At 42.1% G+C, this 25,367-nt stretch overlaps 1 protein-coding gene across 1 annotated transcript in view; it reads right to left on the bottom strand.

The window, feature by feature from the left end:
• Positions 1 to 25,367, bottom strand: part of LOC134615256 (vomeronasal type-2 receptor 116-like) — a 137,068-nt gene that overhangs the window by 62,209 nt on the left and 49,492 nt on the right. The window contains exon 4 of the mRNA XM_063459744.1: positions 14,353 to 15,135. Within this exon, the coding sequence (XP_063315814.1) occupies positions 14,353 to 15,135 (783 nt within the window). The remainder of the gene's footprint in view (positions 1 to 14,352; positions 15,136 to 25,367) is intronic.

Raw genomic sequence — 25,367 nt, 5'->3', positions numbered from 1 at the left:
TTAGATTCTCAAGCACCATCAAGTAATAAATGGACTCATCTCTTTTTATGGTGGAACGCACGGCCATGTTATTTCTCCCGAGTGTGGAACGCATACGGGTCACGTGACCGGAACGTAACGCGTGACATATGCGGAAGTGATAGGAAAACTACACGAGGAGGAATTGGAATCTCCGGCAAGAATCTACACCTGAAGAAAATACCGGGCAACGAATGAATTTCAGAGGAAAGAAGACACCCACTATTCCACCAATGACTTGGAGGGACTAGCCCTATATAAGATTTCATGTGTTAGCGTTTTTTAGGATGCCATTGCCAGCCATTGTACATGTTACTACTGGTTTTATTGAAAAGGTCCCTGAGGAAGTCCTTTTGTACAAGGACAAAACGCGTAGGACCGGTGACCTGTTTTATCTTTATATTTGTTTTTATTTATTTTGTACACCTCCTGATTTTATGAGTGAATAAATTGCCTTGGAAGGATTCTTTTGGTCGGAGTCTGTTTTGAATCATCTAGCTGACCCTGACACCCCATTGGCTACCACTCGAGGAGGAATACTGATCGATACCCCCCATCTACATCGTGGGGTGGCACCTTTAAAACGCTAAACCATTTGGAATTTGTGAGTGCATATATACCAGTACATTACCTTGAGTATCAAACAATATTTGCACTATGTTTTATCCTCTATTCTAGGTACATCAGCAGAATCCCTAAAATATCCTATCATTTACACTATTCTACTAAACGGTTATCAACTGGGAAATAACCTTGGGAGCTGTGTACCCAGAAGTTAAGTTTTTTTCAATCACTTTGTTTCACGGGTGATTTTGTTTGAATTTCTGGGTGTGCCAGCACCTGAGACCACTGCTTGACCCTCAACACGGAGGTGATCAATGCTCAATGATGACAAATAGGGGGCGGATCAAACCGCCCATGTGTTCGCCCGCGGCGGCGAACGCGAACACGCTATGTTCGCCGGGAACTATTCGCCAGCGAACAGTTCGGTACATCACTAATTGCTACATTAAATTGGCACCACACTTAATCACCCCTCTCACCAAACTATTCAATAACATAAAAGAATCTGGGGCAATGCCCAAAGAAATGCTGGAGGCATTCATCCTGACACTGTCCAAACCGAACAAGCCCCCCACCCACTGCGCCAACCTGTGCTTGATTTCCCTACTAAACGCGGACACAAAGCTATACGCTAAGCTCATAGAAACGAGACTTAAAACACTACTCACAGATCTCATCTCGGAAGAGCACGCAGGGTTCGTACCAGGGAGACAGGTGGGGGACAACACCAGGCACTTCCCAAACCTAATAGATTGGGTGAATACATCGTCCCAATCTGGCCTGATTTTGGCGCTGGGCGCCGAAAAGACCTTTGATCGTCTCCATTGGGATTACATGACACAAACACTAACTAACATGGGATTTTCCCCAGCAGTACGATCATGCATTCTAGCCTTATACCAGAGACCAACTGCCAGGGTGTTTAGCACGGGGTTCATATCCAATGAGATAGAGATATGGACTGGTACACGGCAGGGATTTCCCCTATCTCCAGTCATTTTTATCTTGAGCCTGGAACCCCTGAGCTTGCTCCATGCTGGGTGACTTTTGGAGACAAATCCATTCCATCCTATTGCACAGGACAGGCCTTACTCTCCCTATAAAACCAGAAAGCTACATTCTCACATTGCACCTGACACTCACCCCCATAGAAAGGTTATTCTTAATATCATTAGACACGACCCAGCAACCCCAGGGACTCCATACACCATGGGGGAACTAAAAAATTGGCTTTATTTGTGGATGATGTCCTGTTGTTCATAACCCGCCTGGAATCCTCACTACCACAACTACTAACAAGACTAGCCACATATGGGCATGTATCATATTACAAGAATAACACATTGAAAACACAAACATTACCTAACAATATGCCGATCACTACCATTTCGGACTTGCAATCACAATATACCTTTGACTGGCGCAAAACCTCTTTACAATACCTGGGGATCAAGCTCACTAAATCCACCCAGAACGTAACACAGGAAAACCACTACGTAAACTCAAATCCACACTTGAGTCGGAAGGACTTGAGGTGTCCTGGTTAGGCCGCATCAATCTCATCAAAATGATGGCAATACCGCACATACTATATCTGTTCAGAACATTGCCCATTGCGCTCCCTAACAAACTACTAAAACTTTTCCAAAGTACGATTAACGCACATGCGTGGAAACGGAAACCCCCGAGGGTGGCACGGGGAACTTTGGGGCTACCTTGTACAAGTGGGGGACTGGGAATGCCTGACATTAAGGCATACTATAAGGCAACTACCCTGGCGCAGGGGATTAGGCTCCTACGGCTCACAAGTACCCCCCAAAGACCCATCTGGTTAGCAATGGAAAATACTTGCCTAAACACTCACGATCTGACACGGCACTTATGGGCAGGTGGGTATCCCCAGACTGCAGCAGGAAAGCAGCTACAGTGCTCAAAGTTCTTACTGAGAGCCTGGAAAAATTGGAGCCCAAACATTGTGGACTCCAAATCACTCTTCCAAGCAGCACCCTTGGCAACACTGGAAATATTATCTCCTAACCTGCAGGTGGAACGATGGCGGGATGGGGGAGCACACCATGTCCGGGACCTATTAGAGGGGGGAAAATGAAGCAGTTTCCCGACCTGCAAAGGGACCTACACTTACCAACCTGTTTCTCAGGATAAAAAACAGTGCAATCACACACCCAAAATGTCCCTAGCCACTCCACAAAACCCCAGCTCATGCTAAAACAGGTACTCTCCCACAGGCACTAATGTCAGCATTAGTGTTGTCGCGAACCCGAAATTTTCGGTTCGCGAACGGCGAACGCGAACTTCCGCAAATGTTCGCGAACCGGCGAACCGCGCGAACCGCCATTGACTTCAAAGGGCAGGCGAATTTTAAAACCAACAGGGACTCTTTCTGGCCACAAAAGTGATGGAAAAGTTGTTTCAAGGGGACTAACACCTGGACTGTGGCATGCCGGAGGGGGATCCATGGCAAAACTCCCATGGAAAATTGCACAGTTGATGCAGAGTCTGCTTTTAATCCATAAAGGGCAGAAATCACCTAACATTGACACCTGTCCTCAAAGCCCTGCCCTGATACACACTGACACAGAGCAGAATAGAGACTGTTCCCCGTCCTCAGAGACCATGATACACACTGACACAGAGCAGAATAGAGACTGTTACCCCTACATAGGGTCACTTGGCAGATATGGCTGGGACGTGGGAGGATGACTTTCACCTCTTCCCCTGTTACATTCCCGTTGTGCTGTGACATCACCCTTATACGCTGTGTAAAGCATACTATTTAATTTGATCAGCATGGCCACTTGAGTTTTTATAGTTTTCACGCTGCTTGTAGTTTATATATGGTTCACAAAAATCAAACAAACGATAAAGTAAACATGTAAGGATTCAGAATATTCTTTCAAACCCTTACACATTGTGTGTACGTATTTTTTGTCTTAAGTTTGTGGCTTTAAAGAGGTTCACGTTGTTTCTATGATGTGCATAACATGTTCTTGTAAATGTTTGTTACATTTTTCCTGGAATTGTAATTTTTGAATCTGAATAAAGATAGTCAAATCCCTGATACACACTGACACAGAGCAGAATAGGGACTGTTCCCCCTACATAGGGTCACTTGGCAGATATGGATTGACACCTATCCTAATGATCCCTGATACACACTGACACAGAGCAGAATAGAGACTGTTCCCCCTACATAGGGTCACTTGGCAGATATGGATTGACACCTGTCCTCAAAACCCCTGATACACACTGACACAGAGCAGAATAGGGACTGTTCCTCCTACATAGGGTCACTTGGCAGATATGGATTGACACCTATCCTAATGATCCCTGATACACACTGACACAGAGCAGAATAGAGACTGTTCCCCCTACATAGGGTCACTTGGCAGATATGGATTGACACCTGTCCTCAAAACCCCTGATACACACTGACACAGAGCAGAATAGAGACTGTTCCCTGTCCACAGAGACCATGATACACACTGACACAGAGCAGAATAGAGACTGTTCCCTGTCCACAGAGTCCATGATACACACTGACACAGAGCAGAATAGAGACTATTCCCCGTCCACAGAGACCATGATACACACTGACACAGAGCAGAATAGAGACTGTTCCCCGTCCACAGAGACCATGATACACACTGACACAGAGCAGAATAGAGACTGTTCCCTGTCCACAGAGTCCATGATACACACTGACACAGAGCAGAATAGAGACTGTTCCCCGTCCACAGAGACCATGATACACACTGACACAGAGCAGAATAGAGACTGTTCCCCGTCCACAGAGACCATGATACACACTGACACAGAGCAGAATAGGACTGTTACCCCTACATAGGGTCACTTGGCAGGTATGGATTGACACCTGTCCTCAAAGCCCATGATACACACTGGGGGGAGCTACTGTCCTCCCCAACCCCTGCGCGGTGGGTGGGGGCCATAAATCACAATGGGGGGGGCCTACTTTCCTCCCCCCGGCCCCCATCCCTGCGCGGTGGGTGGGGGGCATAAATCACAATGGGACGGACCTACTGATAGGAGTGGAGTATTGTTCATATCAGTTTAATACCTTCCGCGTCTCCTATCAGTGGACGTGTATATGGCAGCCATTTTAGGAACCGCACACCTGGGACCCGAGCAAGGTCACCTCGTTCAAGCTGCTCTGGTTCCTTGATGAGCCAGCTGCCCATGAGTTAACATGTCCCGTGGAGAAGCACTCTGTCCTGTAAAGCCTCACCACAAAAAAATTAAATAAATAACAGCACTCGGAGTGGTGAGTTTAGTAAATGTTCATATCAGTTTAATACCTTCCGCGTCTCCTATCAGTGGACGTGTATATGGCAGCCATTTTAGGAACCGCACACCTGGGACCCGAGCAAGGTCACCTCTTTCAACAGGCGACATGATTTGGCCCTGTAAAACTATCCTGGATATTCTCTACAATTTCTATGGATATGGCATTGATTTATGTAACAGGGAGATGGAAGAAGATGCTTGGTCGGTCCTCTTACTTGAAATTTGGGGCACTGCGCGGGCAAGCTAATGTGCCACCAGATAGGAGTGGTGAGTTTAGTATTGTTCATATCAGTTTAATACCTTCCGCGTCTCCTATCAGTGGACGTGTAAATGGCAGAGATTTTTAATTGTTGAATCACCTCCCCTTTTTAGGCCAAGGTGGGAAGATGCTTAGACCACTGGTATATTGGTGCCATCTTGGAGGATTTTTTTTTTGGTTTGGTTTTTGAAGCCACAGTGCTGCACCAGTGGGCCTAAAAATTAGGCATGTACACATGCCTGAAAAATTTGGTATTGTTGCAGCTGCACAAAAATTGATGTTTGTTTCACAGGCAGAAAGTGCCCTAAAACATGGCGGCTTGAACCCTAGTTGGTGGCGGATAAGTCACGCAAGTCAAACGTCATTCAGAGCTAAAATACAGCAGCGTGTGGAACATTTTTAGCCCAAGGCAGCTCATCTCATCAGGCCTTTTTTAATCGAATGTATCGCCCAGTGTCAGTCCCTTCGGGATCCATCCCTCATTCATCTTAATAAAGGTGAGGTAATCTAGACTTTTTTGACCTAGGCGACTTCTCTTCTCAGTGACAATACCTCCTGCTGCACTGAAGGTCCTTTCTGACAGGACACTTGAAGCGGGGCAGGCCAGAAGTTCTATCGCAAATTGGGATAGCTCAGGCCACAGGTCAAGCCTGCACACCCAGTAGTCAAGGGGTTCATCGCTGCTCAGAGTGTCGATATCTGCAGTTAAGGCGAGGTAGTCTGCTACCTGTCGGTCGAGTCGCTCTCTGAGGGTGGATCCCGAAGGGCTGTGGCGATGCAAAGGACTTAAAAAGGTCCGCATGTCCTCCATCAACAACACGTCTTTAAAGCGTCCTGTCCTTGCCGGCGTGGTCGTGGGAGGAGGAGGAGGAGGATGACTTCCACCTCTCCCCCTGTTATATTCTCGTTGTGCTGTGACATCACCCTTATACGCTGTGTAAAGCATACTTTTTAATTTATTTTGCAAATGCTGCATCCTTTCCGACTTGTTGTAATTGGGTAACATTTCCGCCACTTTCTGCTTATACCGGGGGTCTAGTAGCGTGGACACCCAGTACAGGTCGTTCTCCTTCAGCCTTTTTATACGAGGGTCCCTCAACAGGCAGGACAGCATGAAAGACCCCATTTGCACAAGGTTGGATGCCGAGCTACTCATTTCCCGTTCCTCCTCCTCACTGATGTCATTGAAGGTATGTTCTTCCCCCCAGCCACGTACAACACCACGGGTACCAGATAGGTGACAACGAGCACCCTGGGATGCCTGTTGTGTTTGGTCTTGCTCCTCCTCCTCCTCCTCAAAGCTACAATCCTCCTCTAACTCCTCTTCCTCACAATCCTCTTCCAGCGTTGCCGCAGGTCCAGCAAGCGATGCTGATAAGGCTGTTTCTGGTGGTGATGGTGACCACAACTCTTCCTCTTCATGCTCATCTACAGCCTGATCCAGCACTCTTCGCAGGGCACGCTCCAGGAAGAAAACAAATGGTATGATGTCGCGGATGGTGCCTTCGTTGCGACTGACTAGGTTTGTCACCTCCTCAAAAGGACGCATGAGCACTTGAGGCGGGATGTGGACTGGGGACAGGGAGCAAGTGGCGTCGTTTTGAAAGGGCGCCGTCCTCCGCGTGAAATAGGGCCGTGAGTAATGACGTCACGGGTAGCCTGCCCATAGTATCGCATAGGGTATAAGAGCTGATAGGACATCTGAAACGTATTGGGATGGAGATGCTTAATTGTTCTCCAAAATGCTTGACACCACCCCATAGTGAATCTCTGCAAACTTTAATACCATCAGAGGAGGAAGAATGTGGCAGCCCACTGGGATTATTCGAAAAATTTCAAATTGATGATTTTCCAGACCCTGGGGTTCACATTAGTCCAGATTTACATCTAGTGACCCATGAGGATGTTCCAGGCACTACTTGTGAAATAAAGACAGATAATAAAGTGAATGATCCTTCTCCTTGGGACTTGCACCCTGTCGTTGAAGGTGGAGTAGGCAATGGCAAGAGCATGCTGTGGGTAGTCAGTGCAAACACTCTCTTCCCGGTGAATAATGAGGAGACTAACTATGATGTTGCGTTGCAAGTAATGATGCCAGAGATCTTTTGAAACCATATGGAAGGAACGAATTGGTTAAAAGAAAGGCAAGAGACCACCTGCATATAGACAAGAATACGCATAAGAGAAAGAAGAGAACAGGTGAAAAAGAGAAGCTGCAGACTGCCTATCTGCAAATAGTTGAGTTATGTACTGAAGATGTCCGTGTTACCACAGTGCAGACTCTGTTTGATACACTACTGAGGAGAGTCAGAGAAACCCCAGATCTTCACGTATTGGATGAGTCGGTGCGTGGAGTTGCAGAGAACGTAGAACAAGAAATATTTAAACTTTTCCTGTGTACTGACAGCAGATATAAGAATGAATACTGGAGCCTCCTTTTCAATTTGAAGGACCCTAAAAATCAGATCCTGTTCCGTCGTGTGGTCCTTGGTGAAATCACCCCACAGTGTTTGGTTCTAATGAGTGCAACGGAAATGGCTGCACAGGAGCTGGCCAACTGGAGAATTCAAAAGAGAAAACATGCACTGGAACTAATCGAGAAAGAGGAAAGACAGCCATACCAGATTCAGATGACAAAGCTGACACACAAGGGGTTAATTGAAATTGATACCGTGCCCGATCAGAACTTGACCCTAGAGGATCTGTCTGATTCTGTGTGGCAGCCTCAGGATTCTCAGCAGGATTGCATCTCAGAGAAAAGGGACACAACATCCCAACACAAGAGCCACCTTTTAGATCAGGACTGCCTTATATGCAAAGGGCTGATAAACCCCCCAGGTGATGCTGACTTAAGCCAATGGGTAATTACCAAGAAACCAGAGAAAATATGGAAACACCATATAACTAATGGCAATCAACATTCTTCATGCATTGAAAAGAAGAACAAGAAATTGTATGATCCAGATACTAGACTCACAGATCCAGCAGACTCAAGTGTGTGGAAGGGATTCCTTCACATGTTCTCTATAAAGCAGTTTAAAGTTACAGCCACGCCAGAGTCTGGTTATAGCAGTCATCTTTGCCAGGATTTACCAAAAGTGTTAACATCCGAAGGATGCATTTTGCAAGAGTCTGTTTGGGAATATGTGGATCGTATCTGGCCAGAGTGCACCAAGGACATGTGTGTGATCCGACTGAATCCAAGAACGTCAAGTGATGCAGTTTCATATGCTCGGCTGTATTCTTATCTTAATCGGAAGCTGAGCTATGCAATCATCATATGATTGGCAATGTGCACTGGAACAGTTCTGGAGAGCACACACTGTAGGCCTGACACACCCGCTTGAAGACAAGTAACTGCTATTCAATCTAAAACAGTGAAAAACAAATTTTGTTTTTAAAAGCACGCTATAGAGACACCAGATATGATTGGCAATGTGCACTGGAACAGTTCTGCAGAGCACACGCTGAAGGAAGGACTGACAGAGCCGCTTGAAGGACACTGACTGGCTGCTATTAGCTTACACTAGAAACATTTTTTCTTTGTAAAAGCACGCTAAAGAGACGCCAAATATGATTGGCAACTGTCAAAGCACGCTGGAACAGGTCTACAGAGCACACGCTGAAGTAGGCCTGACACCCAGACGCTTGCAGACAACTAACTGCTCTTCTATTACAGTGAAAAAAAATTATTTCTTTTAAATCTAAAGCTTAAGCTATTGTAAAAACAGATATGAGTGGTGGCACTGGGCAAGAGGGCACAGTATCCACTGTGAACCTCACACAGAAGCTGGCAGGCAGGCAACTGCTCTTCTATTACAGTGGAAACTAAATTTTGGTTGTAAAAGCACGCTATAGAGACACCAGATATGAGTGGCAACTGTCAAAGTACGCTAGCAGGGTTGTGCAGGGCACACGCTGAAGGAAGGCCTGACAGAGCCGCTTGAAGGACACTGACTGGCTGCTATTAGCTTACACTGGAAACCTTTTTTCTTTGTAAAAGCACGCTATAGAGACACCAGATTTGAGTGGCAATTGTCAAAGTACGCTGGCAGGGTTGTGCAGGGCACACGCTGAAGGAAGGCCTGACAGAGCCGCTTGAAGGACACTGACTGGCTGCTATTAGCTTACACTGGAAACCTTTTTCTTTGTAAAAGCACGCTATAGAGACACCAGATATGAGTGGCAATTGTCAAAGTACGCTGGCAGGGTTGTGCAGGGCACACGCTGAAGGAAGGCCTGACAGAGCCGCTTGAAGGACACTGACTGGCTGCTATTAGCTTACACTGGAAACCTTTTTTCTTTGTAAAAGCACGCTAAAGAGACACCAGATATGATTGGCAACTGTCAAAGCACGCTGGCACAGGTCTGCAGAGCACACGCTGAAGTAGGCCTGACACCCAGACGCTTGCAGACAACTAACTGCTCTTCTATTACAGTGAAAAAAAATTCTTTATTTTAAATCTAAAACTTAACCTATTGTTAAAGCAGATATGAGTGGTGGCACTGACTGTGCAAATGGGCAAGGCATCCAACCTGACACAGAAGCTGGCAGGCAGGCAACTGCACTTCTATTACAGTGAAAAAAAATATTTCTTTAAAATCTAAAGCTTAACCTATTGTAAAAACAGATATGAGTGGTGGCACTGACTGTGCAAATGGGCAAGGCATCCAACCTGACACAGAAGCTGGCAGGCAGGCAACTGCTCTTCTATTACAGTGAAAAAAAATGATTTCTTTAAAATCTAAAGCTTAAGCTATTGTTAAAACAGATATGAGTGGTGGCACTGACTGTACCAAATGGGCAAGGCATCCAACCTGACACAGAAGCTGGCAGGCAGGCAACTGCTCTTCTATTACAGTGAAAACAAATTATTTATTTTAAATCTAAAGCTTAACCAATTGTTAAAACAGATATGAGTGGTGGCACTGACTGTGCAAATGGGCAAGGCATCCAACCTGACACAGAAGCTGGCAGGCAGGCAACTGCTCTTCTATTACAGTGAAAAAAAAAATATTTCTTTAAAAGCTAAAGCTTAAGCTATTGTTAAAACAGATATGAGTGGTGGCACTGACTGTACAAATGGGCAAGGCATCCAACCTGACACAGAAGCTGGCAGGCAGGCAACTGCTCTTCTATTACAGTGAAAACAAATTATTTATTTTAAATCTAAAGCTTAACCAATTGTTAAAACAGATATGAGTGGTGGCACTGACTGTGCAAATGGGCAAGGCATCCAACCTGACACAGAAGCTGGCAGGCAGGCAACTGCTCTTCTATTACAGTGAAAAAAAATGATTTCTTTAAAATCTAAAGCTTAAGCTATTGTTAAAACAGATATGAGTGGTGGCACTGACTGTGCAAATGGGCAAGGCATCCAACCTGACACAGAAGCTGGCAGGCAGGCAACTGCTCTTCTATTACAGTGAAAAAAAATTATTTCTTTAAAATCTAAAGCTTAAGCTATTGTTAAAACAGATATGAGTGGTGGCACTGACTGTGCAAATGGGCAAGGCATCCAACCTGACACAGAAGCTGGCAGGCAGGCAACTGCTCTTCTATTTCAGTGAAAAAAAATGATTTCTTTAAAATCTAAAGCTTAAGCTATTGTTAAAACAGATATGAGTGGTGGCACTGACTGTGCAAATGGGCAAGGCATCCAACCTGACACAGAAGCTGGCAGGCAGGCAACTGCTCTTCTATTACAGTGAAAACAAATTATTTATTTTAAATCTAAAGCTTAACCAATTGTTAAAACAGATATGAGTGGTGGCACTAACTGTGCAAATGGGCAAGGCATCCAACCTGACACAGAAGCTGGCAGGCAGGCAACTGCTCTTCTATTACAGTGAAAAAAAATGATTTCTTTAAAATCTAAAGCTTAAGCTATTGTTAAAACAGATATGAGTGGTGGCACTGACTGTGCAATTGGGCAAGGCATCCAACCTGACACAGAAGCTGGCAGGCAGGCAACTGCTCTTCTATTACAGTGAAAAAAAAAATGATTTCTTTAAAATCTAAAGCTTAAGCTATTGTTAAAACAGATATGAGTGGTGGCACTGACTGTGCAAATGGGCAAGGCATCCAAACTGACACAGAAGCTGGCAGGCAGGCAACTGCTCTTCTATTACAGTGAAAACAAATTATTTATTTTAAATCTAAAGCTTAACTAATTGTTAAAACAGATATGAGTGGTGGCACTGGGCAAGTAGGCACAGTATCCAATGTGAACCTCACACAGAAGCTGGCAGGCAGGCACCTGCAATTACATTACACAGGAAAAAAAAAAAAAGCAGCCTGATGTTATAGCCCTAAAAAGGGCTTTTTGGGGTGCTGCTCTTACAGCAGAGATCAGATGAGTCCTTCAGGATTGTAGTGGACACTGAATACCCTAGCCTAGCTATCAATTTCCCTATCTAATCAGCAGCAGCTAAACTTTCCCTCCTCTCACTAAGCATGCAGCTTCAGAATGAATCGAAAATGGATGCTGGGAGGGAGGTTGGAGGGTGTGGAAGGGAGGGAGTGCTGCTGATTGGCTGGAATGTGTCTGCTGACCGAGAGGCACAGGGTCAAAGGTTGCCCAATGATGACGAATAGGGGGCGGATCGAACCGCCCATGTGTTCGCCTGCGGCGGCGGACGCGAACACGCTAAGTTCGCCGGGAACTGTTCGCCGGCGGACAGTTCGGTACATCACTACTCCCCAAATTCTTTATATAACATGTTGTGACAGACCACCTGGCACCCCAACTGGGTGCCTCCGCCAATCAATGCTTCCTAGCTGATGCTGAGGACCATAAGCACTGCACCGGACACCATCAGCCGTAGCCCCGTAGCCACCGCAGCTTGGCTGGGGTCTCACTGTTCTCCACCCACCCTGGACCTAAGAGAAGGATCAAGCATCTAGTGGGTGGACCTCTCCTCCTCCAGAGGTTATATCAGGTCTGGCTGTGTAGGCCTTAAAAAGCAAGTGATTATAGCCAGTTTAGTAATCCAAAGAGCAATCACAGGAGCAGGAATTATAGCTGGTATAGCAGATATAGCAGTTCCCTCCAATAAGCGACAAGACTCTGTATTGAGATTGAAATAAGACTGTTTTAATGGTAGCCACACTGGCCGTTTATGCAAGTCCCCAAGCAATGAGTCCGCCCATATGGACCTTGTTGGGGACAGGGACACAAACTTACAAAACCAATAATAATAATACATAAGGCTATTTTTGGCTATTTTTATATATATTTATTTTTTTTTTTTTTTTTTTTTTTTTTATAATATATTTTTATTAGAGAATTTTTTCTTTACATATACAACAATATACTGGTCTCATATTTTGTTTAGCAGACAAATACAGAATCACATAGCATTTCATTAAATTATATATCGTCGAGATTTATCTTGTGTTCAATTATAGCTCAGTATATATCACATACGAACATAGTCTACAATCACAAAAAAGAAATAGAAACACAAAAAAAAAAAAAAAAAAAAAAACACAAACAATAAAAACCCCACACCAAGTCTAGAGCACATGATCAATTAATTTCAGTACTCGCTTATGTGTATTATATTGTCACTTATCTATATTCATCGCTTTCCATATACCAACTGCTAAATTTCGAATAGTGGTATAATCAAGAAGGACTATTGGAGGAGCAAAATAATATCTTATATTTGTACAGCCAATCACCATACCATTGTTTTTTCTTCGAATTCTCATTGTTGATCATCTCGTGTTCCATAGATATTTGGAACAGGACCTGATCAATCAATAACCGTTTGTTGTATGGCTTAGATGATTTCCATTGTCTCGCTATAATAATTTTAACAGCGACTAAACAATGAATAGCAAAACAAATGTCTTTTTTTGAATCAAATGACAAGTTTAGATGTAAAAGAGCAGCAGCGGCATTCTCCATAATTCTATTAGTAGTCACAGTTGTAAAAATATTAAAGGCCCAAGACCATAGATATTTGACAGCTGGGCAGGCCCACCAAATATGTATGTAAGTACCTGGATGAGTACCACATCTCCAGCAAGTTGGATCGGAATTATGGAACATTCTCGCCAATCTTGCCGGAGTATAGTACCATCTATAGAGGACTTTAAAGTGGCATTCAGACAGGTTCAAACAGTGAATATATTTGTTCACCAGGCTCAAAGAGACATTTTATATATATTTATATTGTATTAATAAAGGAATATTGGCTTTTTTACCATTTATTTGCCATATACCTTTTATTCTATTTTATTACTCCTATTTTTTAACCTGGTCATACGTCACTTTGAAGCAGACAATCATCTAAAGAATCCTAGGTGGGGACTATACCACCCACGCCATCATATTGAGCAGTACATCCTGCTCATCCAAATGTGAGTACGCCCTCTACTTTTCAGACTTACTTTTAAGAATACAGTGAGCACTATATTTGGTTTCCATTTTTCTTTCATATTGAGGAACTGTCTACACCTATATCCCGACAGTGGGGGGCCAACGCCACTGAATGCTAATCATACTCGAGCAAGTACATGCTCTTGAATAGGTGAGTGAAATACCTCCCTTATATACACTCTATTCCATCTATTTAACACAGTCTGCACTATTGGAGTCTTTCTGTTTTTGTCATCCACATGTTCGTCATTGAGTCAAGAATTCCTAAGCTATAGAAGATTCAGCCTCTCATTGACTATACTATAAAGTCGTTATTAACCCATTGGAACCCACAATAATTTTTCCATATACTGGGACTATTATGCACATCTCTATTTTTACTCTCCGTTTGTCTTATTATCATATGTGAGTAAATTATATATTTTTTTATTCATTTATTGAAATTTTTCCTGTCTAGCGCGACCTATTATTGTGTTTTTTTCCTGTTTTCTTTCAGTCTGGAACTGGAACCCATTAATTCACTTACAAAGGTCATTAAAGGCAGTTTGTTTAATTCTGCAAAGAAATAATATTAAAGTTTTATTGCAAAGTCAATATTTGGAGTAAATTTCTCAGTTAAACTATGCCGGGAAACCTCTAAGTTTCTCAATTCACATGTGTCTTCATCCCAAAAAAGCCCCGATTCCGAGGTACATTTTATGAAAAAAACACAATTAAAAAAATCTAACTCACTGTTCAGTATCATTCATTGATTTTACTTACCTGTTTTTTATAATTAAATAATGGGATGTTTTTTACATGTTTTTTTCTATTTAGGAATAAATTAATCTGCTGAAGACCCTCTGTCATGGCATGTACAGCATGGTATACACGAGGAGAAAGTCCATCAGGAGCAAAATTCGAAAAATCTGTAAGACGTTCCTTCCCAGTGCAATTATGAAGAGATATTTTATAAATGTCTTTAAGAACATGCCAACTCTGGTCTCCTACATCACAGCGAAAATGCAGCAGCCATAAATGTTTAAGGAAACAATCATCTGGATGATTTAATGGGTGGAAACTCTCAAAGAATGTCTTCATATCTGGCATTTGTATTGGCAAATGCTCTAGAGCCAAGCTCCCATTAAATGTTTTTGGGTAAAACTCAAGTAAAACATTGTTTACTGCAAAAGTAGGATTAAGGATTAATGTCCGATCTGCAAAAATATCTCCTGTTTCCCTGAAAAAATCTGCAACATACGGAGAAAATGTCCCACAAATAACTATAATATTAGCAGTGGATTCTTTAACAATGTTCCTGTAACTCTCTAAGACTCTGTCTGTGTCTCTCAATAAAACAAAATTTATTTTAATTTTAAAGGCCACACAAATTCCATTACTGGTCATGTGTTTAGTTAAAACCAGAGTTTCTTTCTCTCCACTGTCATCATCAGAGGCCAAAATACCAACCCAAGTCCACCCAAAGTGTTTCAGCAGCTTTGATAACACAGAATAACTAGTGTTATCACTTTGAAGTGTCCGAAAAAAGGTTGGATAAAGGTATCTGTCATTTAGGACATCATGAGTTGCTCCATAACTGATCTGCTCAAACAAAATGTTATTTATTATAAGATGTAAAAAAATGGATAGCAGCATTGTTTGGAAACTGTATATCATGTTTTAATAAAATAATGTGTTTAATTCTCTGTATATCATATATAACTTAGCATTGCACACTTTCCCAAATCCCTATGCAGAGTTAAATAGCAAAGGTTTTTAATACCACAGTAAAAGATATTATAGTGTAAGCTCACCTGCCACGTCAAGGCAAAACCTCTTAGGTGAGTCCTACACCAACAATTCGCCTTGCTACTTTCAGCTAAAAATCAAAATCTCCAATACGACTGACAGCTGTACAAAAGAATCAACACTTAATTGACATGCTTTGCAATACGAGTAAGAGTTATCTGAATGGTTGGTTAGTTAGCCATTTTTTATGGGGAGTGGCTAGTGGATTGGGAACCATTAGCCATCTGGGGGGAAGCATGCCATTGCTTGGGCAGGTGAACAATAGCATGTCCACCCCCTCTATTTAATTAATTAGAGCCCCCACCCAACAGCCGTGGGTTAAGGTTTGGTGGACACTAGGTCCTCCCCCTTAATATCATAATTAGCACACCCATGTGCTGGGGACAGTAGGTCATTCCCCCAGCTTTTTAAGCATTAGAGTACACCAATAGGTATATTTAATGCTTGTCATTTTCCCTTAACCCTTGCATCAACAAAAAAAAACCATAAAAAATTTCTGAACATCCAAACTAATTGTTTTCATTTTTTTGACAAATTGGTTCAGACAAAACAGATTTTTTTTCAACGTGCTCAAATCTAGTATTTACTAGCATGAGATAAGATCATTAGAAAGCTCCCTGTAACGGACCGTTTCAGCAGACAAGGGGTTAAAATCCGTTTAGGCGATAATCCCCTTTTCACAGACAGGCACAGCTACTGTAAAATCACCAAAACTCATGAATTGGATATAAGTGAATGCACCAAACTCCCGAACTGCATACAAGGGAATAAGGTAGCACTCCAAACTCCCGAACTGGAACCTCACGAATTGCTGCTAGCAGGCGAACAGGAAAAGCTCCCAAGCAGCTTACACTCCTGGCAGTTAGTCCCTATCAGCATACAGTGAATCCCCCCAAGAACGAGACAAGGCTCTGTGTTGAGGGTCAAGCAGTGGTCTGTGGTGCTGGCACACCCAGCCTGGTTTTTATTACAGTCTTTTCAAATACAGGACCGGCCACAGGGAGGTATAAAACAACCAATCACATATCAGTTACATCCCACATATTCCCTCCCCTTATCCTGAGAGGAAACTCAATTATTCGTACAGTTAAACATACTTTCTACCCAACTTTCATAACTCTAAAACCATACATCACATTCACATAAAAATACATATCCACAATCAATCCATTCAGGGGAACAACATATTAAAAAAAGGGCAGGAACCAGACCAGGGTTCAAAAGTTAGTAAAGTATCTTTTAAAAAACCCTGCCAGCATGGCTTTCCGGCTCAGACCGGTTTTACAGAGCCCTCTCTCCTGGAGACAATGGAGAAGTAATCCAATTACCTCCCAGGACAGATACAGACTCCATTGAGCACATGGTTGCAAAAACACATAAAATACAATAAAATACACAAGGTTACATTTATTACATAAAATAAAGACATTCAACATATCCCCAGATAGGTAATAAGGAAATAAGGAATGGTGAGTGCGCTTACAATAAATAAAATACAGTGTTAATCACACTTAAAAAAATCTGAAGGGCATATAACACATTTGATTAAAATGCAATAAATAATACCAAAGTGCTATAGTGCTTTAACCCCTTGAGGACCAAACCTCTGGAATAAAAGGGAATCATGACATGTTACACATGTCATGTGTCCTTAAGGGGTTAAGAGATTTACAAAATATGTGAAGTGCCTGGGACCCTTGTTGCCTGGGAAACCGTTCTTGACGTTTAGAGGGGCTCCCAATTTCAAGAGTACTCTGGTTAACAGTTACATTAAAGACAACCCAAAGCAAAAAAGTATTAATACATTTGGGGAAATCTCTGTTTTTTATAAATGCAAGATATGTTTAGGCTGCAAAAGCACACAACAAGTAGGGAATGGTAGGTTCTTTGAGTTCCAATCAGAGAGCACGAAAGTAATGTAATATATCTCTTACAGTGTACATGTCATTTGCAATATATTGGTAGAACTACAAGACCACTGTTCAAAAGGATTAGAGAGCACGTATATAATATACGTAAAAGAGTAACAAGCCATAGCGTATCAGATCATTTTAATAAAGTACATAACGGAGACCCTGGGGCTCTCTCCTTTATGGCCATAAAGAAGGTTACTGCTAATTGGAGGGGAGGTGACTTTATTAAAAAAATTGTCCAAGAGGAAATGAAATGGGTCTATTACCTCGATACTATGTCCCCTACTGGCCTAAATATTGATTTTGATCTTTTTAATTTTTTATAGTAGCTTTCTATAGACATTTTTAGACATTTATAGACATTTTTATAAAAGTAATTTTTTAGGATGTTTTTATAGTAATTTCAGGTTATTGTATTGTCATCTCTTTCTAATTATCTTATAAGATACTGAATTCTACGTATCCTCACAATATCACTCTATAGTGGGTACATATCCATCATAAATGATTATACAATATATAATTGTTTTCTCATTTTGTGTCTTGCAATTGGGAATAATAAGCCTTGCACTTTAACCAACAATTTTCTCTTTATACAAATTTTTCTCTATAAATTTTTCTCTATACATTCTCTTTATGTAGTTTTTAGCTTTAAATATGTAGTTTTATATATATAAATTTTTATATTTTCTGGTAGAGATATAATGGATTTTAAGAAGGTATATTTTATGTACACCGCACATTGCACTTTTGTTACACAATTGGGTGTTAAACAGATGAGGTGAATATAATTATACGATGCATCTAGTTAACCATGTATTTGTGCTGGAATGATATGTTTAAGGCCGTAAGGCCTGTATTTGTGGGAGGAGTTAAGCGTTCCTTATAAACGCTACTCCCCCCCCCTTCCTACCTGCCGTACGCACGCTGTTCACCTTGGAATGCTCGCTTCCCTCTCGTCGACAGGACTTCTGGTTCCTCAGCAGCGCTTCCGGTCCCGACATTCCTCGCTGCTTTCCCACTGGCCTTCATTCGCACGGACGCTCAAAACCTCTAACTAACGAACGCAGGTAATCGGTGAGAATGGCCACGTTTCGGCTATTCTCACCGTTCGGCACCGTTCAATTTACGTTCTCTAAATATACGATACAGCAATTACAGGAATTATTCGTTTCGTTATATATTAATTCCTTCGTTCAATTTGGGTATCTGGTTATGCTCAAGCGGGTTCCGTTTTACAAATCAACCGTACTTTAGTACATTTCGTCGTATATTTAGCTTGTATGTTCGTAGGTTGTTTTATACACATGCAATTAATGTTTAAATTAACAAGTCACTAACTCTACTCAAGTTAGTTACTTCGCTATCTCCCTGTGCCACGTATATGCAAACCTGCAGTCTGTTCCCCATATTCACTGCCCCCTTAACAGAATTCCATGTCCCTTTCCAGTAATCATGCTCCCTGTAGAGACTTTGCATGTTTGGAATTGAGATAATGATGTGAGTTGTGTCCTCTGCCAATGCAGGTAATGCAGGCTGCCTAGCAGGTGCATGCATTGCTTTAGTGCATCCTGGGAAAAAAAAAATGCAGACATCTGTGTGCTCTGCACTCACTCAAACATTATCACTTTGGCATATTCTTGCTAAATTGCCCAGGGGTTTATTTGGAATCTTTCATTGTCTGTTTGACTAATTAATCAATGCCTGCTATACATATAGTATATACATACAGCTCTGTTGGTTGAATATAAGGGTCAGTAATTCATATACGTGCAGCATTTCTTGGATTTTACAGTAATACCATAAGCTGATGATTCAGCCTACATACATGTAACCTTTCCGTTTTTTCTATTTATTCAATACAACTTTATTTGTTTTGCTTTCAAGTTTCCTGCAATTGCTTTCTTTTACAGCGATCAATGCTTCCCAGCTGACAGCTGTTGCCTATTTCCTTCGCATACGTTTGGACATAGTGCAATTGCTATGTGGGTGGGAGAGCATTCCCTTTTGAATTTGCCTGACATCTCGTCCTGTTTTGGGTGTATCTTCATTGGCACTTCCATGTAATAATTCTCAATGTCTGACACCGCACTGGATTATGCATTCGTAGGAATTAATTGTTATATTTCTAGTTCGGTTATTCTAAGGGTTAATCCATTTTCCATCGCTAACTGATGTAACGTTTCACTGTCTGGCAATATCATTGGTCAATTCATGGATTTACTACACTTTGTGTTTAAATTAGACAATGAAGACTACTGCTGTTTGTAATGTATTACTCTCTGTCAACCATTTGGATAGTTTACAGTAACATATGGGGCATGGATTAAAATCCCCTCCTTTCATTCATTTACTACCACTCGGTTGTTACTCCATTAATTTATAATTAACTTACAGGGGTTGTTAACATACAAATGTTGTTTACTCGCCTTGCCGCGTCAGGCCATGGCGTCACTCAACTACTTGTTTCACGTTATAATCAACGCACATAATCTCGCAACCAACATCCTAAACTCCTGTGTCACCTTATAGGGGAATTTTAGTTAATGTCCTTAGTCTCTTTTGTATGCACAGGACCTTTGGTTATTATTCTATATGTAATATCACGGAATGCTCAATATATATTCCCTACTATCTTCTGCTCGTATGACCAACTGTGTTACTTTTACATGTTCGGCTTAATTTGATTCCGTTTAGAGGCCTAGTTTGTAGGGTGTCCTTTCTTTTTTTTTTAACTACACCTTGATTTCAGGTTCATGACAGCATTCTATCGCCAATCAATTACTGGCTTGTTTTGTCTCCAGGTGTCATCATTAGACAATCACTAGTTCGCTATTGTCGCCTATTTCTATCAGATACAATTAAGTTTCGTCCACATTTCAAACAACTGCCTCGACAAGGCCACGTTGTTACACGATGGGGTACCGACCTATATTTTATACGCTCAAGCTCACTAACGGTCTAACTCGTGAACGCTTGACACTCACAGACAACACGATTCGTATGAGAACGGCAATCAGGTTACATTTCAGCAGACTATTTGTTTTGGTATTTATTATCAATTGTGTCTGTATATTTGTGCGTAACTATGTTTGTTGCAGGTACCACTTCCATAGTTTTCTTCTCGCATTTGCACCTATTACATTGCGACCTTTATTCGGTCGGTATATTTGGGATTTCAGCATTTTCCTTAGCAATTTTGCAATTTTCTGTAACCTTCAGTCTCACTGTTTTGGCTGCAACCAAACACCGGTGTGATACATTAATAACATGGTTTAAACAGGTCTTCAAATGTTTTTTTTTATTTATTGTGGTCTTACGTTGTAGGTAATTCCGTTGATGTTTAAATCACGGTTGACTCAGACTGATCAGCTGACTGTACAATTGCCTGTCTCAATTACGATTACGTAAGCTCGCAAATATTAATGTTATAACTAAGGTTATCTATTATTCAGCCGCTTCACCGTGTGGATAACCATTCTTTCACTGTTAAAGGACTGCCTGTCCTATTACTCTCAGCTTTGGCTAGGGTGGTAATTTATGTAATACCCTCGTTGGGGGACTGCTCTGTAAGTTATACTGTGCAGGCGAGACTTTCAGGTAAATGTTTTTCATACGTGTAATTGTAGGTGACAATCAAATGTTACATTAGTTTCACAATTACTATTGTTGTCATCTGCTATCAGTAGACAATTACTGGTTCGCTATTGTCGCCTGTTTCTTACAGGTATAAATGTGTTTTCGTTTCCATTTCCTTCAATTGTTACGCAATTGGCCTTTAGTCAATCGATTTGTCACCTGGTTCCATCAGGTTTACTTTCATTTTGTTTCCAAACAACTGCCTCTACTAGGCCACGTTGTTACACGATTGGGTTTTGGGGTGCGGGGGCTTGATTCCTGCCTTGCCTCATCAGGCCACGGCTTCACTCGACAACTCTTCATTCGTACTCGCTACCCGTAACATTCGTTTTGTTACTCACTACCTTGCTAATTTCACCCTCCTCTTTCCGTCAGCTGCACACACCTTCTTTCATCTCCTGTCAGGTTTATTTTGTTTTCATCACGAGAATCTTCAGCACCCTCAGGGTCTATTGATACTGTTCTATCAGCTATATCTCCATAGTACTTTGCTGTACGGCACGTTATTTTCCTTCCCTCGACTTCAGTTCCTTTCCTCTTCTTTTTTCCTCCTTCCTCTCCCTTCGTTTCCTCTGTCTCTGTCTGGGAATCTCCGGGTACCTATCATTATCCACAACTTGGGTTACCAAACACGTTACGTTACCCCCTTATCAAGCCCCCGTCTAGGGTCAGAGAACTGGCTATCTAGGGTTAGGAGCTGGCCTCAGCTGTACAACGTAGCTGGTCCCGCGAGGCCAACTCCCCAATCTCAACACGGAGATTTTCGCCCCTCGGCCCAAATCATAGTTAGTGCCTCGCATTCACCCGCCTATCGGGTTTATAGTTAGGGCCTCACCTGACACGGCCACACGTTTTTGGATCTTTACTGTCACCGAGAGGCCACCACCCCGCCACCACGCTAGTGGCTCGAGCCCCACGCCCAAATCATAGGTAGAGTCTCTCACCAGCCGCTTGGCTACTAGCAGGTCCTCACTTGTCACGGGGTAGTGAGCTTTTCGCTTCGGCACTAGTTAGCCAGCCAGTTCTATTTTACTTAACCGTATTGTTGTTATTTGAGTTCATTGTTGTTGTCATGTTCTTTTTCAGGATGTCCTGCACAGGCAACGTCGGACGAGGGATTGCAGCATTTTCGTGTCTATTAGGGCCGACTATCCAAGAGTCGCTCAGTCTCGTACCTCACCCAACTCACATCTCTCGAGCATAATCCGCATTTTAGCATCCCCTTCCGGTCACTCGGCTGTTGGGGCTCGACACAAGTTATCATCTGGAACATTATTCGTTTGCTCTAAGATACATATATCAGAATCGTGACGTTCTTCCAAGAATCAGTGGAGCATGACTTCCACAGGCATGCTGATCACCCTGTAGTCTTTTCTAAATTTTTTGCCACCTTTTATTGAAACCTTCATACGCACACGATCGCACTATTCCAAACTGACATACACGTTTCTGACAAGCCTTTCAAACCATACCCCGTTTTTACACAAGATATCAAAAGATAATTGGTTTATCGCTCTACAGTAACGTACGTACACAGATGGGAATACCGGGCAGTATCAGACTCCCTAAAAACAGCATTCGCGCCACACAACCAGTTCTTAAATCTATGTGCCTGAAACCATACAAGGGTTCGGAAACCCTACAACTCCACGATCACAACCAATCAGACAGGTAAGTCATGTCTCCCCAAGGGAAATTTAAGAAGGCACAAACACTACACCGCGTCACGTAAAAATTCGAACCAGACAATCAAGACACCTGACCTACTAATCATTCCCTAACTACTTATAAATACGATCCTACATTCACACTCCTGTCATTAGAGTAAGTAGGACCACTGGCTCCTATTTTTCACATCCATTCGATAAGTACGACATCCAGTAGCAGTACGCCGGAACAACAATTAGAGGCACTAGGAATCGGCTATATTATACAGAAACATTCCAACGCATGAGTAGCAAGAGAACGGATTTTATATAGTGCTATAAGTGTGTTTTTTGGCATTTCCTTTTGCCCTCTTTTTCAGGCCTACCCTCTACGTCGCTTCCGGCACACCACACCGACTTAATCCCAATCACAAGGTATTTCACTATACGATATTAACCGACCACAAGTTTAAGGCCGTAAGGCCTGTATTTGTGGGAGGAGTTAAGCGTTCCATATAAACGCTACTCCCCCCCCTTCCAACCTGCCGTACGCACGCTGTTCACCCCACCCACCTCTCCCTCTTATACAATTCATTCAGGGGGGCCCTCTTTTTCAGGCCTACCCTCTATGTCAGTTCCGGCACACCACACCGACTTAATCCCAATCACAAGGTATTTCACTATACGATATTAACCGACCACAAATATATATTTATTGAATATTTGTATTTGAGGTTTTTTAATTTCTCTTTTATTTATTTCACTCCTTCCTTTTATTATAATGTTTGGAGTTTATGTATATACTCCTGGACTTAATTGCAATGGACTGCTCCAAATTGGCTAATTAGTTAGCTTATATAAAGAAAGACCCAAGGAACGTGGATTATGCTTGAAAAAGCCCCGTGGGTGGGGAGAAATGCATTGCATCTGAACAATCCGGAAGTTTTTGCACCTACACCGTGTATCCGTGTATCCATGAGGATTGAGCTGCGAGGAGGACACTCTGATTATAGACCTTCTCTCTCTTTCTCGGACTATCGGTAGCAGGTTGCAGGAGACTGGTGTTTTATATTTTTATGCATTGGTAATAAAGAAATTCTTGGTTTACACATATCCGGACTGGCCCACGTTCTTTCTACACTGAGTGGATCCCACGATCCCTGGGGGCTGATCCTCCCTGGAGCCTGATAGTTTGGGGTGGTACTTCAACCACTCCACCATTGTGAGTGAGATACTTATTTATTTATTGTTAATTCTGCACTGTACAAACATATTGCACTAGGTGTTGTATTATTTGTATTACAGAGCCGTGTATTATTTGTTCCAGAAGCTCTGCAAGTATATCAGTCCTTTTTTTATTTAGGTTGGATATCCCTTGTCTGCACATATATGCACTTTGGCACTTCACATATTTTGTAAATCTCTTAAAGCACTATAGCACTTTGGTATTATTGCATTTTAATCAAATGTGTTATATGCCCTTCAGATTTTTTAAGTGTGATTAACACTGTATTTTATTTATTGTAAGCGCACTCACCATTCCTTATTACCTATTTAGCACTTAGCAGATCTCACCAGGACTCCCAGTGAGTTGCAGCTATTTGTTTCTATTTATATTGTGTATGCTCGCTATACATATATATTTTCCTCCTTTTGCGCCATTTAACCTTCTGTCGATATATATCCCCAGATAGCTTAGGTCTGAGCGCATATTATTCAATTACATACATACAGTTCAATTGCCATGGAGCCAAAGTCTTTCCCATAGTCTTTCATTATACGAATGGGCTCCATGGCATAGCTATCTGGGGTATCACTTTCCTAACAAGTGTGGTGAATCCTGATCCTGGAACCACTGATGTTAATAATGTCTTCTCACTAAACCCACTTAACACAATACCCAGTAACGATATTAGTGAAACATTCTTCCTAATTCAAAAACTGTACCAACAACAGATAAAAGGTTATTGGGAACTAGTGAGCCTTAAACAGTATATAGACCAAAAACTGGTACCAAGGGGCCTCAGACCCGAGATCCCTCTCCCTGACAAAGTCACTACCGAAGAGCAGACTCAAGAATGGAATAACATTCTATTAGAATGCTCAGCAAAACTAATGCAATTTTTAATCAAACTCGAGTCACAAAATCTAGAGACCACTAATCAAAATCTAGAAAAAGAACTACTAAACGTAAGAACGTTCAAGGACCAATCGGAGTTTCCTCTGATGGAAAACAAACTCCAGAATAACTTAGATTCGTTCAAGAAACACATTAAAGAGAAAAAACATTTGAAATTTGTCAGAGATCATAAAGATTTCCAAGCGGGGAACATCTTTCGCTCAAAAAGAAAATTTCGAACACGCTCCTTCAGCAGAAACAGCTCCACATCTGGCAATACTGACTGGACTGATTCTGATTCAGGCTCATCCAGATCTAACAGCAACCAAAGGAATAGAGACTATTCTAATCAGAATAGAGGCAGAAGCATTCTAAAAAAGCCCACAAGAGTAGTAACTTTTCCAGGGACAAATAGAGCAGAGAATCCAGATTCCATCAACCAAGTAGACAGGACAATAAAACCACCTTCACTTCCTTTTTTAGAGGACGATTGGCCCCTCCCACAAGGGGGCAGGCTAAGGGACCGGAAAAAATGGGGGTACAAATCGGACAAAAGAACCAATGCGACCCAAGAGTGAATGATGATAATCAAATAATTAACCTATCAACCTTCAAACTTGAAAAACACCACCTCTCACTCCTCAACAAAGGTCTATCTTTTGTACCCACACCAACCTCAAAAAAATTTGACTGGGTTAAAGATACCAA

Source organism: Pelobates fuscus, chromosome 6 (genome assembly GCF_036172605.1).
Source record: "Pelobates fuscus isolate aPelFus1 chromosome 6, aPelFus1.pri, whole genome shotgun sequence".
In the NCBI taxonomy this organism is placed as follows: Eukaryota; Metazoa; Chordata; class Amphibia; order Anura; family Pelobatidae; genus Pelobates; species Pelobates fuscus.
The sequence above is the reverse complement of the archived record's forward strand: the minus strand, read 5'-3'. Positions and strand labels throughout refer to the sequence as shown.